At 48.2% G+C, this 13,869-nt stretch overlaps 1 protein-coding gene across 1 annotated transcript in view; it reads left to right on the forward strand.

Moving 5' to 3' along the window:
• LOC126517727 (potassium channel subfamily K member 18-like) overlaps positions 1–12,864 on the forward strand; it is a 36,621-nt gene extending 23,757 nt beyond the window's left edge. Inside the window, exons 2-5 of the mRNA XM_050167523.2 lie at positions 7,874–8,055; positions 8,813–8,936; positions 9,249–9,483; positions 10,511–12,864. Of these exons, the coding sequence (XP_050023480.1) occupies positions 7,874–8,055; positions 8,813–8,936; positions 9,249–9,483; positions 10,511–10,952 (983 nt within the window). The 3' untranslated portion in view covers positions 10,953–12,864. The remainder of the gene's footprint in view (positions 1–7,873; positions 8,056–8,812; positions 8,937–9,248; positions 9,484–10,510) is intronic.
• Positions 12,865–13,869: the final 1,005 nt, after the last annotated feature.

Below are 13,869 nucleotides of genomic sequence, written 5' to 3' on the forward strand. Positions count from 1 at the left end.
AGGAAAGAAGAGCTCCCATGTGTGTGCGAGCGACCTGCCTGCTGTCTCGTCGCAGGGGAGGCCCTCTCCTTCACGGCGTCAACCGACGCGAGGATGCGCGGCCGCGGAAGCGGAGTGCACCCGCCGCCTCGTTCCTTCGTCGTCAGGTCTAGTCTAGGTTGGCGCTAGTGCCTCCGTATATTTGACGTAACACCATTCATCACTGACGTCATAAATATGCTGAACGCGTGAAACGGCGCCTCTGCGCGCTGCAGAGCGGCGAATCGCCCCAGTCACGAGACGGTATAGCTTAGCATTATCGCAGTTGCGGAGGAGCGTGTCATTTGCGGCGGTTCATTCGTTCGTCGTCAGGTCTGTTCTACGTGAGTATGTGGTAATGGTCTCCTGCATATGACGTAATGGAGCCGATCAGTGACGTCAACAATAGACTGAATGAATCTACGCTCTATGCCTGTACTCTGGGCTGTGGCTATCGAGGGATTTCACCAACCGGCGCGCTCTCCCGCCCGCTATGAATGCGTAAGTAATGCTGCTCTTAAGGCGTTGACACAGTCCGGCGTAACGTGGGCGCGCGCCACGCGCGGCGCAGTTACGCTACGCGCTGCGACAAGTGGACGCCTTACAGCCTAGCGTCCGGCGCACTCTGCGTGGCTGGCGAGCGCTCAGCGCGCTTTGACGCGGCCGGCACGCGAATGGAACGTGCTTTATCTTACGCTTAAGCCGCTAGACCGGAATGCATCGCGCGCCAGCTTCGTTGGCCGACGGCATGCTGGCATACATTTCAGGTGCACTGAAAACAGTGCACCGAGTTTGCGCTTTCGCCAAACAAACAAACAAAAACGCTCGCTCGCTTGCCTGCCGCACATTTGCGCGCATGTGCTTGTTGCAACAACTCAACGCCGCGCTGCAGCGCGATCCTGGCGTCACCGGCATGGCGTATCCGACTCTGCCGGCGGCTGACCGGCGTGCTGGAAACGCCGGAGTCTATCCGTGACTTTGCTCCGCCTTAACCAGCGCAGGCTCTTTACTGTGCTTCCTGCGCGTTTTTTTTTAATTTTCGCTTACGCGAATTTTCTCGTAATTAGAATGATGCGCATCGTTGACTGCAGTTTTGAAGCAACCGTGAAGTGCTTGTCATGTGACTTCCCTTCCTTCCACGATCAAGAGCTTGCCAGTCGCACTGCTCTGAGATGGTCAGATGACAGAGAAAGAGGTATTGGAACCGTGTCCACGTCCTTTAGCGCTGAAAGAAGCGCCCCCCTCCCCCACCCCCACCCCAAAAGAAAGAGTGCTGCTGTGCTTTTCGAAGAGCACTGGAATATGTGATCGCTTGCGACTGGATGATGAATTCGCGAGTCTGTCTACTCGCCCTCCTATCGGTCTTTCCTCGCCGACACACAGCCAGCCTAGCTCAGCCTGGTTAACCTTTTTACCTTTTTCTTGCGGAACGCAAACACTCTCTTCGCTCCCTCTACGTGAATTATATTTATCGTAAGAATCCTATTCAGATTAATTAGAGTTGCATGTTGCAGTAAATCAGCTTGGTGATATGGGTTTTCAATATCGTGACAAGCAAAACGAACGAAAGAAGAAACGAAGTGGTGCTCAGACAGCTTTCATTTAGGAGGGATTCTAAACAAAACACCATTCGTGAGATTGAATTGCGAACAGGTAAGGCTAGAAACGGGAGCCATTGTTACCGGTCACTGTATGTGACCCAGATGGCTAAACTGTGGACGAAGACGGAACCTTTTCACGTGTTACTTGCGCGCTCAGTGTTTATACGTCATTACTTTAACTCGGCGCTAAGCACAGATAGAGCGGATCACAGGTGTTGCACGATGGTTCAGTAATATCTCTCCTGTTTACTCGGAAAAGTGAAGCTGCGTGTCTTGCTAACGCGCACAGCACCTGAGTCGCAGGATGAATTTGTGAATGGTAACAGGTGGCGACTAATAAAAAGTTCATTAACTCCGCTTCCACAGTATATAACGGCACAGAGTAATTGAATCTATACCGCCACGACAAAAAATATCACCGGACGTTCTTTTATCTGTCCCAGCCATGCTACAATCGTGCTTAGTGTGCACCTCGAAACTTCATAATATAATCACTACGTATCTGCCCTCCTCCTCGGTATTTTCTACCCTCTGTACCCGCAACCGCAATCATAATTATTATCATCGTCGTCGTCGCCATCACCGTCAATGTATTTTTACGTACCTTGCAGGGAGATGACCTCTTCTGGATACCTCCGATTACCCCTACCCTGCACAGGCTGGTCAGGAATATTATTGTAGCCGTAATGCTAGCTTAGTTGATCTCCTGTTGTCTGTGTTAGGCATTAAACATCCCGGCGAAGATCTCTGGTATCATCTGGTTACACGACCACTCGCGTCTAACCTCAAGCCCATATTTTTCGATGTAATAACTTTGAAGCAATGCGAATTATTCCTCTGTCGCTTGTTGCGGCGTTTTCATGTACTCTCGTTATCGTCCATGTACTCTTTCAGTTTTATACCCCTTGTGGCTGTTGGGCATAATTACCGAGTCACGCTAGCTTTTCTAACCCTCGTATTCAGAAATGCATCTTAACTTGCAGCCCATTCTTTACTTGATATAAATGATGCCTGGCGTGAACATGACCATTGCGTATCCTTCGGCGCGTTCACGACAGTCGTCATTTACAGGGAGTCGAACATGGGCTCCATATTCAGATGCATTTATGAATACAAAAGTAAGTGATCTTGAACCAAGCACCCCTGGTAGTGTCATTTCACTGATTTAGAAATAAGTTCGGCGTCATTATTTCTTCCACAAGCGATGCTGCGCATTAAGTCTTGAACGTTCTCACTCCGTTTTTCTTTTCGTTTTTTTCTAGACAGTTCGAGGCTGGCGGTGCCGGATGCTCTAATAGCGTCTCCAAACATGAGCTTGAACATTGCGGTTTGTGCGCGTTCAAAGAAAAAGTCGTTGGGATTCATGAGGTTCTCTATATGGTACCACTAAACGTGGGAGGTGTCGTTGTGCCGCGTCAATGAAGCAGCGAATGACTCTTTGCGGTCACAAGTGCGTTAAAAAAAAAGTTATTCCACAGTGCGGAAATAACAAAGCAAACACGGCGCTTCGAAAATAAGCTTCCCCTTGATATCCGACCTGCACTCAATTTGCGAACACTCCTTCCATTCGCAAACAACATGGAAAACATCATCGCCCTGCTGCGGAGGGCCGTCGCGTAGCCAGCGAGCTGACCTCTAAATCTCATCTCAGCCCGGAAGCGAGCAGATAATCAACGAGCGACGCGCGATAAATATTATTCTTTGCAACCGGGCTGTTCATCGCGGCGCAGCAGCGCACATAGAGTGTATACATGCTCTGCCGGCTCCCTCGCAAGGGCGCTCAATCACCGGGCCGTTTCGCCCGCCGCGCCGACGTCGATACTCGTCGCGCACTGGCCGTTATCCCGGCGTTGCCCCCGGGGTTCCTGTCGTCGCGTTTACCTCGTCCCGCGAGCACTTTTCGCAATAAGGTGGGAACTCGAGCGAACTCGGTTGGCGCCCATCATGGCGACACTGCAAATGAGACGGTAACACACCGAGAAGAGAGAGGGAAGGAAGTCGGAAATTGAAGGAGGTTAAAGTAGACTTTATCCAAATTGCTACCTCACGCGAGAGGTATTGAAGTTATGTAAACAGGGATAAATTGCCTCAAGAAAAGGCTGGCTGACCTTTTTAAGGTACTTTATCCCTGTTTATGTAACTTCTACACCCCCAGTTCGCTACTCCATCTGTCGGCCCCCGTCTCAATCTTGGATTTCCTTACACGAGAGAAAAGGGAGGGTGACAAAAAATCGGCTAATCCCTCGCATATGTGTGATACGGTGATAAGCGGAGCTTTCTTTGATGTTTACTGAAATGTCTTCGCTTCACTTCTACGCGCCGCGGAAGCTCGACGGCTATGGCGTTTCGTTGCTAAATTCGAAGTCGCAGGTTCAATACCAGCAAGGGAACAGCCAGCACCCGCAAAACGACAGACTTGAGTACCCGACTGTAAAAGCATAGAAACGGAAACCCACGGGATATATCGCTAAACTCTCAATTGAATTTTTAATGTCTCAGATGAATGAACGTTGCATGAGTACAGATGCGTAGTCGTCACTATGTGTATTTATTAAAACCACGGAATAATTAAACTTTCTTTTTAACCTTTCGTTTTTCTGCTGATGCATTAAACTACCAGTTTAATGAATCTATCAACTGAAGTTTTATTGCACGAATACAATAATAATTCAGTTTTAGGCGCGCTGTGCAAGCACAGATGCGCAGGTGCCACTCTCTGCATTCATTCAATGCAAAGGTGGACGCAACTTCGGCTTTATTGCATTTGTTCATTGAAAAAAAAGGAAAAAAAAAAACATTGAAGCAACTCTAATAAAAGTACATCAACGGAAACGCATATGTCTCTGTTATGTTTAGTCTATTTCTTCATTGCAAATAAGTGTTTGATGCACCTGTCCATTAAACGAACGGTGGAAGCGAAACCTTCGCTTACGTATTTGCGCAGATGTATTGAACTTTCAGTCGTCCATACATTGCCTTGGTATACGTGCGTTTCTTTTTTTTCTGCGCATATCGCCCTCTCCTTTCGGGTCGCTGCCGTCACAATGAGTATTTTCGCTTTCTCCGGCGTCAGGAAAGGCGAGGCAGGGAGTGCGCGCGACACTGTACTTGCGGTGCCTGACGCACACGTTCTCGAGGCGACCGAACGGCGTCTAGGGAGCCTCGGGGGGACGCGCTGAGCTGCGCTTCGCCTTCGCGCGTCCTTCCATACGCCAGGGCCGGCGATGAGCGCCCGTGATCGTGGCCCTGCCAGACGCCGACAAAAGGTCGGGCCACACCGGCGCCGCAGTGGCGGAGGAGGAGAGACAACGCACTTCGAGACGGGCAGGAAAATGAGGAGGAGGAGGGCGCGGTTAGAGAGAAAACCACGAGAGGTGCAGGCGAGACGGTCGCGCGGTGCAAGACACAAAGAGTGCGTGGAAAGACAGAGCCTAGAGGAGGGTTGGAGCGCCCAGAACACGAAGCACAAAAGAGAACAGAGCAGAAAGAGGGGGGGGGGAGAGAGAGAGAGAGGAAAAGAAAAGAAGACAGTTGGATGAGAGGGACGAGGCAAAAAGAAGAAGAAAGAAGCGGCGGTAGTGGCGAGCACTTGCCGAACTCGGTTCTAATTTTAGGACCGCCCTTCCCGAAAACTGCTGCCGCCTTTCATCTTGTTCTTCGTTCCGTTCCGCGGCCGACGTCAGCGGTGACGTCACCGCTAACAAGGACGGAACGCGAACGGACGGGCCGCGCTCTAGATTCGCCCCGAGCCTGGCGGCCTCGAGAGGCCGCGGGTTCGTCTACGTTCTCGCCTCGGAGGCATTGTTTCGCGCCGAGTGACCCGGCCGTTCTGCATGCGTTGTCTGACTCTACGTGTTTTGTTTCTTTTGCTACGGGCCAGCCTAAGCGGTGCGGTCTTGTTTAGAGGCGGCCCCATAAAAACTAACTGCTGCATTTTCTAGCGCTCTTGAAAGCCCATTGTAACGACCCGAGGACGAGTTGTTTGCAAAGTGAGTTTGCGTTTGGAGGAGGTAGCTTTTCTTATCCCCCGCAGCCTACATTTCAGGTTGTAGCAGACTTATTCGCCCTGCTGCCTTACTGCTGCAGTCGACGTCAGAAGTCTTGATTTACTATTTCACGAAGCTCTGTGCAAAGCTTCAACAGCAAGAAGAAAAAAAAACGCAAGAAGACTTCGTGCCGAAATTGAGAGCTCATGGAGAAAAGCCCGTTCTTTGCTATTCGCCTGCAGAATATCTGTGATCTGATATAACGATATCGAAATTTCAAACTTTTGTACACTTATGCTCACGCGCCCACGCACGCACGCACGCACATGTGTACAACAGGACAATAACGGCTTAATAGCCTGTAAATCTGGCTACGCCATACGCATTAAAGCTCAAAGTAAAGCTAACTTTACAGTAAATCAATGTTTTGCACGTGGAGTCTGCAAATTGTGAAACAGGCATCTTACATTGTACGACAATCTGAACAACAGCTCATATTAGTTTTTTTTTTTTCGCGGATTTTTCTAACATCCCTCTCCCTCTACCATCCCCCTTTCCCTAAGAACTGCTCGCTGTAGAAGCGTGCGAGGTAAGATTTCTTAATGCCCTAATCTTTTACTCAAATTACGTTTTTCGCTACCTGAGGGAAACAGACTTGAGTGCCAGACTGTAGACATCCTATACCTAAGTTCTCTCTCTCACTCTTTCACTCCCCATTCCCCTCCCCACGTGTAGGGTAGCAAACTGGACTCAGTCTAGTTAACCTCCCTGCCTTTCTGTCTTCCCTTCTCTCTCTCTCTCTCTCTCTACGTTTGGCGAAAATAATTAGTGGGCTTTCAAATGTAAACCGTGATGATCGTACTGTTCGGATTTAAAACCCTTGTTTTACAGACTGACGCTTCTACTCTACAAACGGACACTGATGTATTCCTGCATGTAGCGTAACAGCAGTATAGGACGCTGTGAAGCTAAGCCACAGTGCTCATCAGTTTTAAACTTGACTTGTGATCTGGTCGCAGAACACATATTCACGCCCGCCACATATTGAGAATCAGCGACGAGATTAGGCTCTTGTACCATACTTAACTTCCGCTTGGACCTTCCGCAGAATTTGCCGCGTGATCAATTTGGTCATCGCACGATGAATGGCGCAGCGAACGGTAAACTTCTTTCGTAAATCGTATTTTGTCGGCCTACCCCCCCCCCCCTTTTTTTTTTTCAACATGGCACCTGCGACAACAGACGTCGTTACTTAAAATAACGCTTGTTCCTGTGTTCACGTGAATTCAACTGAGTTTGCGTGTTATGTTGAACGATGTTTGTTCGTATCTACCAACATTATGCACTGCAATCGTCACTAGTGATTTCTTATTGCCCTGGAATAGAAGTGGCGACGCATTCCAAGCAACGAAGGCCCGGCGGCTGTTATGCTGAAGTCAGTTGGTTGTTGAAAATTCTCTCTTTACGTTTACTGTTTGGTCATTGGCTCGACTTGTTTATTTATTCGTAGTTCACTTCTTTTCTTTTTGTTCGCAAGTTTCTCCTTTTCGTGTTATATAAAAGTAGCAAGCCCTGAAGTAGCAAGCCCTGAACATAGTAGGGTTGACGTCTCCAGCTTTCGTTAAACTTTCTCTGTCACACATAACCACTTACGTCTGTTGTGTTACCATCTTACTATGTGATAAATCTTTCACCCGTTACCGAACTTATACTACGGTGGTTGCCTGGGCTTGTTGGTAATTCATAATCAGCATGTGCAACGCAAAAGACAACATGGGGACAAAAATGAGACGGGACAAGCGCTGTCTCCTCCTCCCCCCCACATCTCGGCACAGCGCTTGTCCCATTTCAGTTTCGTCCCCGTGTCGCCTCTTGTGCTGCAGATCCTTAATAATAATAGCACTGTGCATTTTTTTTTGTTTGACTACATACTTCGTTATATTATTTTTAAATATATTTAGTGCTAGTACTCACGTTTAGATTTGTTTCATTCTGGCAAACATCCACATAAAATTTTTTGTTCATCACATAATCTTGACATCTGCTGCCTCGCACTGTAGGTGTTGACGGGCGCATCAAACTATTCAAGCAGTTCTTTTTTCGGCCCTCCCCAAATAAAAAAACGAAAATAAGGTCACTTCATTACATTGAATTCTTATTCGGAGCGTCTTTAGTATTGCACATGTCTTGTTCACCTGCCGATGAGGAAGGCAATAACGCAGCTTTTCCGCATTGTAAAGTTACTTTTCGGATGCTTTCGCGTTCCAGGGTACGGCAACATCGCGCCCAAGACGCCCCAGGGCAAGGTGGTGACCATCTTGTACGCCATCGTGGGCATTCCCCTGATGCTACTGTGCCTGTCGAACATAGGCGACGCCATGGCCCAGAGCTTCAAGTTCTCCTACCGCTACATATGCTGCTCCATTTGTCACCGCAAGGCCGTGCAAAGGGTGAGTTTGTTACGACTGCGCTCACCCTTCCTTTCCTGCTTTGAGAAAAATGAGATGATGATGATGATGATGATGATGATGATGATGATGATGATCAGAAGCAGGACGAGGAGGAGTTTCCGCACATGGACCGACGAGCATTGCAAAAGTTGAGCTGCGCCACACGAGCGTACTTATCAAGTGCAGTAAGGTTTGAAGCTCGTGAGATTAAATCTGGTAGTACAACGGCATCTGATAACGAAAGGAATATTAATGGCTAGGATGGACTTGAGCCGGGGCGCAACAGGCTGCGCGCCATTCATTCCACGCCAACCCACACTGCTCGATATTCACCTTCTAACTCTGTATCACGGATGAACTTTAGGAGGAGCTGAAACATCCCTCTCCTAAATATACAGTGCACTCGCGGGCACAAAATACCATTTACGCTTGAGTGTGGGCCCATCTCGCACTTCGAGCCATTTATAATAACACTTTACATTCTGCGTCAAATTCAGGACACTCTAACAAATAGTTGTCTATGTAACAACGTCATGTCATGTAATGCCTGTCATCATTTAGAACAGTCTTGTTAATAACATAAACAACTGTCTACCCCCAGCTATTGATTACTTAGTAATATTCACATCGATATTGTTGCGCCATCCACAGAGTTTCTGACTGAACTGTTGGTTATCTGATTCATTCTTTCTCACGTTGCGGAAGTGTTTGCGTGTGCCCTGATTTGCCATTTCCTTCCCTCCCGAACTCTATGCAGGCTAAAGGGCGTTACGCGCGCAAACATTTCCACCAGGAACAGCAGCAACGCTACCAGCAGCAATTCCAAATGCAGCCCCGGTCCGTGGGCCGCAACATGGGTCAGGGCGCCGGTGCAGGCCACGGTGAGAAGACTCTCGTCATCAGCAGGGAGGTTTCGCAGCGCGCGTTAAACGATCGCCCCTCCATCGATTCCTTTTCCGATTGCTAATGACAAAATTTCAATTACGGTTTAAATGTGAAAATTATACCCCACAACGCTCGATGGAAAACGCGTGTACAGCTTACAGTTCGTATATGTGTGGAAACACGTTTGGCTTACTTTTTTTAGTGAATCCTACTGCGTAACGCAACTAGTCTAAGGATCCGCAACTAACCAGAGGTTGTGGATACACATGCGTCAGATGAAATCAACTTTTCCTTTCATTTCAATGCAGGCTCGTCACTGGCGGCGCCTCCCAGCTACAAAGAGCTGTCCGCGTGCCGTCCGGCGCGAGGTGGCGGCGGATACCCTCTGTCGTCGCGCTTGCCTCCGGGATCGGCGGCGGGCAGGAGGCAGGCCGACATCGAAGCCGCTCGAGTTCCCGTCATCAGCAACAAGTACGCGCTCACAGAGGACGCCGGCGGCCCTGCCCCAGCCCATGACTACAGGACACCGCCCGCCAGGACAGGGTACGTCGCTCCGCACGGTTCTCTACAAAAGGACTAGAGTGACATCTGGCGCTGTATCCTGCTATGACACTTTGTACATTATATTGCACATTGCCTTCAGTCTTTCGCAAAATTAACTCGGAAGCGATTACTCAAGATACCCATCCTGGATATGAAGTCCGGTGCATGCCGAACTGTACGGAAGTGGTTAAATCACGTTCGTGTCATGCGCTTTCTAGAAATTTGTCACTTGAGCTCTGTTTTGTCACAGATGTCGGAAAGAAACCTCGAAGTGTTTTTCGATTTCCTATGGATTGTGGGAAAACACGGGATGCAGCAGCAACATGGCAATGTACTACACGTAGTTGCAATTTCATCTCAACCTTTAGGCAATGAATTACAGTTTTTACCATAGCAAACATGAGGAAATAGTTACTTCTTCCACGTACGTGGAGATGTAACTTTTGGCATCTGTCCGTGGTATTCACAATTTAAAAATAAAGGAAATGCCTTTCATGTTCGTAACATAACAGTAGGCAATAAAAACCAGCTTAACAAGCGATTATGTTCCATAGCTTTGTTCGGGTCTCAAGAGAATATAACGTTTACAGCAGCTGCAAGCATGCCGGTTCAGCCAGCGTGAAAATGATCGGAAGTGCATGGACTTGCCTAAACTTCTTCCTCCTGGCTTCTAACGGCTTTGTGGCTTTTTCAAAGAACGGCATTACCGGAAAACTTTATTGCGGTCCTGCAGGACGCGCTTAGCGCGTACTTCGGCCTTATAAACGCAACGAATCTCACTGATTACGCATGTGCGGCGACTCTCACTGCTTCCGTGCGTTCGGCAAAAAATTATGATTGCATGAAAATTTAGGCAAATGAGGGCCAGATAAAGCGCAATAAATGAAACTACAAGAACACATGAAGCCACAAGCGCGAGGGCTAGAAAATATCTATGTGCTACCCACCATTCGCATTGTATAGCCGAACATTTTTCCTCATCCTCCTGATGACGTGTTCTCGTTCTTGCGTTCACGGTCGACTACAGACGGCGTGCCTGGCGCGACGACGGTGGCGAGCTGGCAGACGACGAGTCGGTGAACGCGCTCGAGGACGACGACGACGACGTGGGCGACGAAGAAGAGGACGAGGTCGTGGGTTCGGTGCCCATCTGGCTGTGCTGCGCCATAGTCGTCGGCTACATCTGCGGCGGCGCTTGGCTCTTCTACTCGTGGGAAGGCTGGGGCTATCTGGACAGCGCCTACTTCTGTTTCGTCACGCTGACCACCATCGGCTTCGGCGACCTGGTCCCGGGCACGGCACTTTCAGACGACCAGACTGTGACGCTGGCGGTGTGCGCCGTGTACCTGCTGTTTGGCATGGCGCTGCTCGCCATGTCGTTCAACCTGGTGCAAGAAGAAGTGACACGCTCCGTCAAGTGCGTAGGCCGTAGGCTGGGAATAATTTCGGACAGGGATGACGATCGGTGATTTTTGGCTGCGAGGAACACGCTAGAGCAGCAGAAGACGCGAACCATACATTCGCGACGCAAGCGGATGCACACGGGAATAGGTAGTGATTACAAAACGGTGGACACGGTGCCATCAGTCGCTTCACGTCATCAGTTGCTTCCGATGCCGGCAGTACGGCAATGAATGACTTTCAAATCGGTCTCCGTTACTCTGAGTGGGCCGTCGCTGGGGCTGCGATGTGGACGCCAACTACTGCAACGACTACTATGTCATATGTGACTCAGAGTGGACAGTCCACCGCAGGCAAGTAAGGAAGAGTAGTCTCGCAACAAACTGAGTTCAAATGGGTAAAGCTTCTCATATAACGTCGTCGAGCAATTCTGAACGACGCGATAACGAAAAGAACGGATCCAGTGCTTTTATGAAGCCAAACGAGCGATGAGAAATTTTACGTGTACCTTAAAAAGAAAGTCACCGTCTGACTTAATAAGGTACAGAGTTGTCCGCTTGCCTGCAGTCATTCGAAACGTATACGGCAAGCGAGGCAACGAACGATAAAGAACAAGTGATAATCTTCTAATGCGTCGCATAGAGGCAGTGTCGCAGCTGTAAACGCATTGTGTCCGTTTCACGGAGTTGCGCTTCAATGGAAAGAGAGAGAGAAACATAAAGGCAGAGGAGCACAGACATTTTAGACTTCGTGACCACTATTCAGCTTTCACGGATTCGTCAATGTAAACTTGGACGACGATAGAAAAGCTACAGCAAGGATTATAGCCACGAGAATGACGCATTTTGTCTGCAATTCATGCGAAGTCTCGAGTGAAACTCAATAAGAATAAACAAGACGTAGGGAGCATAAATAAGTGATAGCGACCAGTTAAACACCGGGAGGTGTGCTGAGCGTGCTCAAAACTTGGTGGGAAGATAAGCGGCTATTCATGAGCATACAAAAGTAAGCATGCTCACTTTTAGGCGTGTCTTGCTTGATGCGACGAACAATGCCTAATTAATTAATGCACAACGCGGTCGACCAACGTGTCATGATGATTACAGAGCCGTCTTTTCTTCATCCTCTCTCCCACGAGAAAACTTTGTCGAGAAGTAAGCTCAGAAATGCAGACCAAAGAAAGACAACGTTTGTCACTGGACGGCGCTAATTTTCTGCAAAAACATCACTCGCGTCTATCTGAGAGAGATCGCGGAAGATAACAAAGCTCACCAAATCGTTATGTAGAGTCAGCGTTAATTATCCTCGCACAATAGGCGTACTTGGGTGAGACGGACGATTTTCAAGTAAGACTGTTGGAATGACGTTGTGACATCACCACAAGGTGCCTCCTTCAAGCAAGTCGACAAAGATGTCGAGAAGTCAATGTACAGCACCAGGAGAGTAGGTACTGTTTTTTTTATTATTATTATTATGGAAAGTGGTTGTGAAAGACGATCGAAGTGACGAAGATAATATAATGTAGGAGGGTGAAACTGCCGTGACAAGGACGACTATACCTGATATACCTCGATACGCGGCTGCCGTGCGTGGGACAAGAGACACTTGCAGAGACCGCAATTTCTTCTTTTGTTCTTCTTTGTTCTATTGTGCCTTATTTCGCGTTTTGCTTTTCCTTGTGACAATCGTAGGCTCACAGCGTGCTGCAAAACCGTCTGCGGTGGAAGACGACAACACACAACTATTTTTACAGGAGCTGGAGAGCTGTGTGCATATTCCGAATAAAGAAGACAACATTCAGCTCACGTGACCAAACGTTTGCCCAGAAGAGATGTTGTGTTGTTTGGGTTTAATCTCTCTGCCATCCTCTCCTTTTTTTTTCTTTCTTCCAAAGACTATTAATACACGCATATCAGCGTCATGTTACTGTCTACCTGGTCCCAACTGACCACTTCTGGGATTAAAAAAGAAAAATTCCGAGGTCTTACGTGCCAAAACCACGATCTTATCATAAAGCACACAATTGTGGGAGACTCCGGATTAATTTGAACCACCTGGGTTTTTTCAACGTGCGCTTAAACGTAAGTACAGGGTCGTCTTTGCATTTATTTCCGGTTGAAATGCGGCCGCCGAAGGCACAAACGAACCCTCGACTTTGAGCTTAGCAGCTTATTGCCATACTCACAGGGCCGCCGCCGCGGGTCGCTTCAACCATATAACCACGAGGTGAACTATAGGCGAGCGAACGCAGAATTCGCTCTTAGAGGGACACTAAAGAGAAAAATGATTTCTTCTGCATCAGTAAATTACCTCTCTAGGATACTAAAAACACCACTCTTACTACCATAAGACGCTTGGTAAGCCAGAAAAAGCGCAAGAACGAAAGACGGGTGGCGACGCCTCCCTGAAGCTCCCGCACCTGGTCGCTGTGACGTCATGGATTTTGATGGCATCATCTAGGGCCTACTTAATTATATAGCGGTACAGATTGACTACATTGTGTTCTAAAGGAACAATATATTAAACATGGCAAACTTGGGGAACCTTTACTCAGTCAGCGCGGCCCAAATGCGAAAACATACTTTGGAATCCCTGACGTCACACTGACGTACCGGCGTCGGGGTTTCGGCGCGAAATTAAAATACTGATACTTCGACCTTCATTTTCTCACCTAATAATCAAACTAATATTTTGAAATGACTGCCTGCAGTGCTCTCAAACAATGCTTTATTAGTCTAAACTGATTTGTTGTTTCGCTTTAGTGTCCCTTTAAGCAACGATTATTTTCTACTTGGAGTTACACTATGTGGCGTATGGCTATGTGCCGTGTAGCCCTATGCCATTGAACGTGAAACGCAAATTCTATATTTTCGGTACAACGTTTCAGCTACTATTGCTTCTTGAATACAAATTTTGGCGCTCCCATGGATATAGCTCACGAGTATGTGCTTACGATAGTGACGTAAGGCCGAACGACGGAAAGAA

This window comes from Dermacentor andersoni, chromosome 3, assembly GCF_023375885.2.
Source record: "Dermacentor andersoni chromosome 3, qqDerAnde1_hic_scaffold, whole genome shotgun sequence".
Classification (NCBI taxonomy): domain Eukaryota; kingdom Metazoa; phylum Arthropoda; class Arachnida; order Ixodida; family Ixodidae; genus Dermacentor; species Dermacentor andersoni.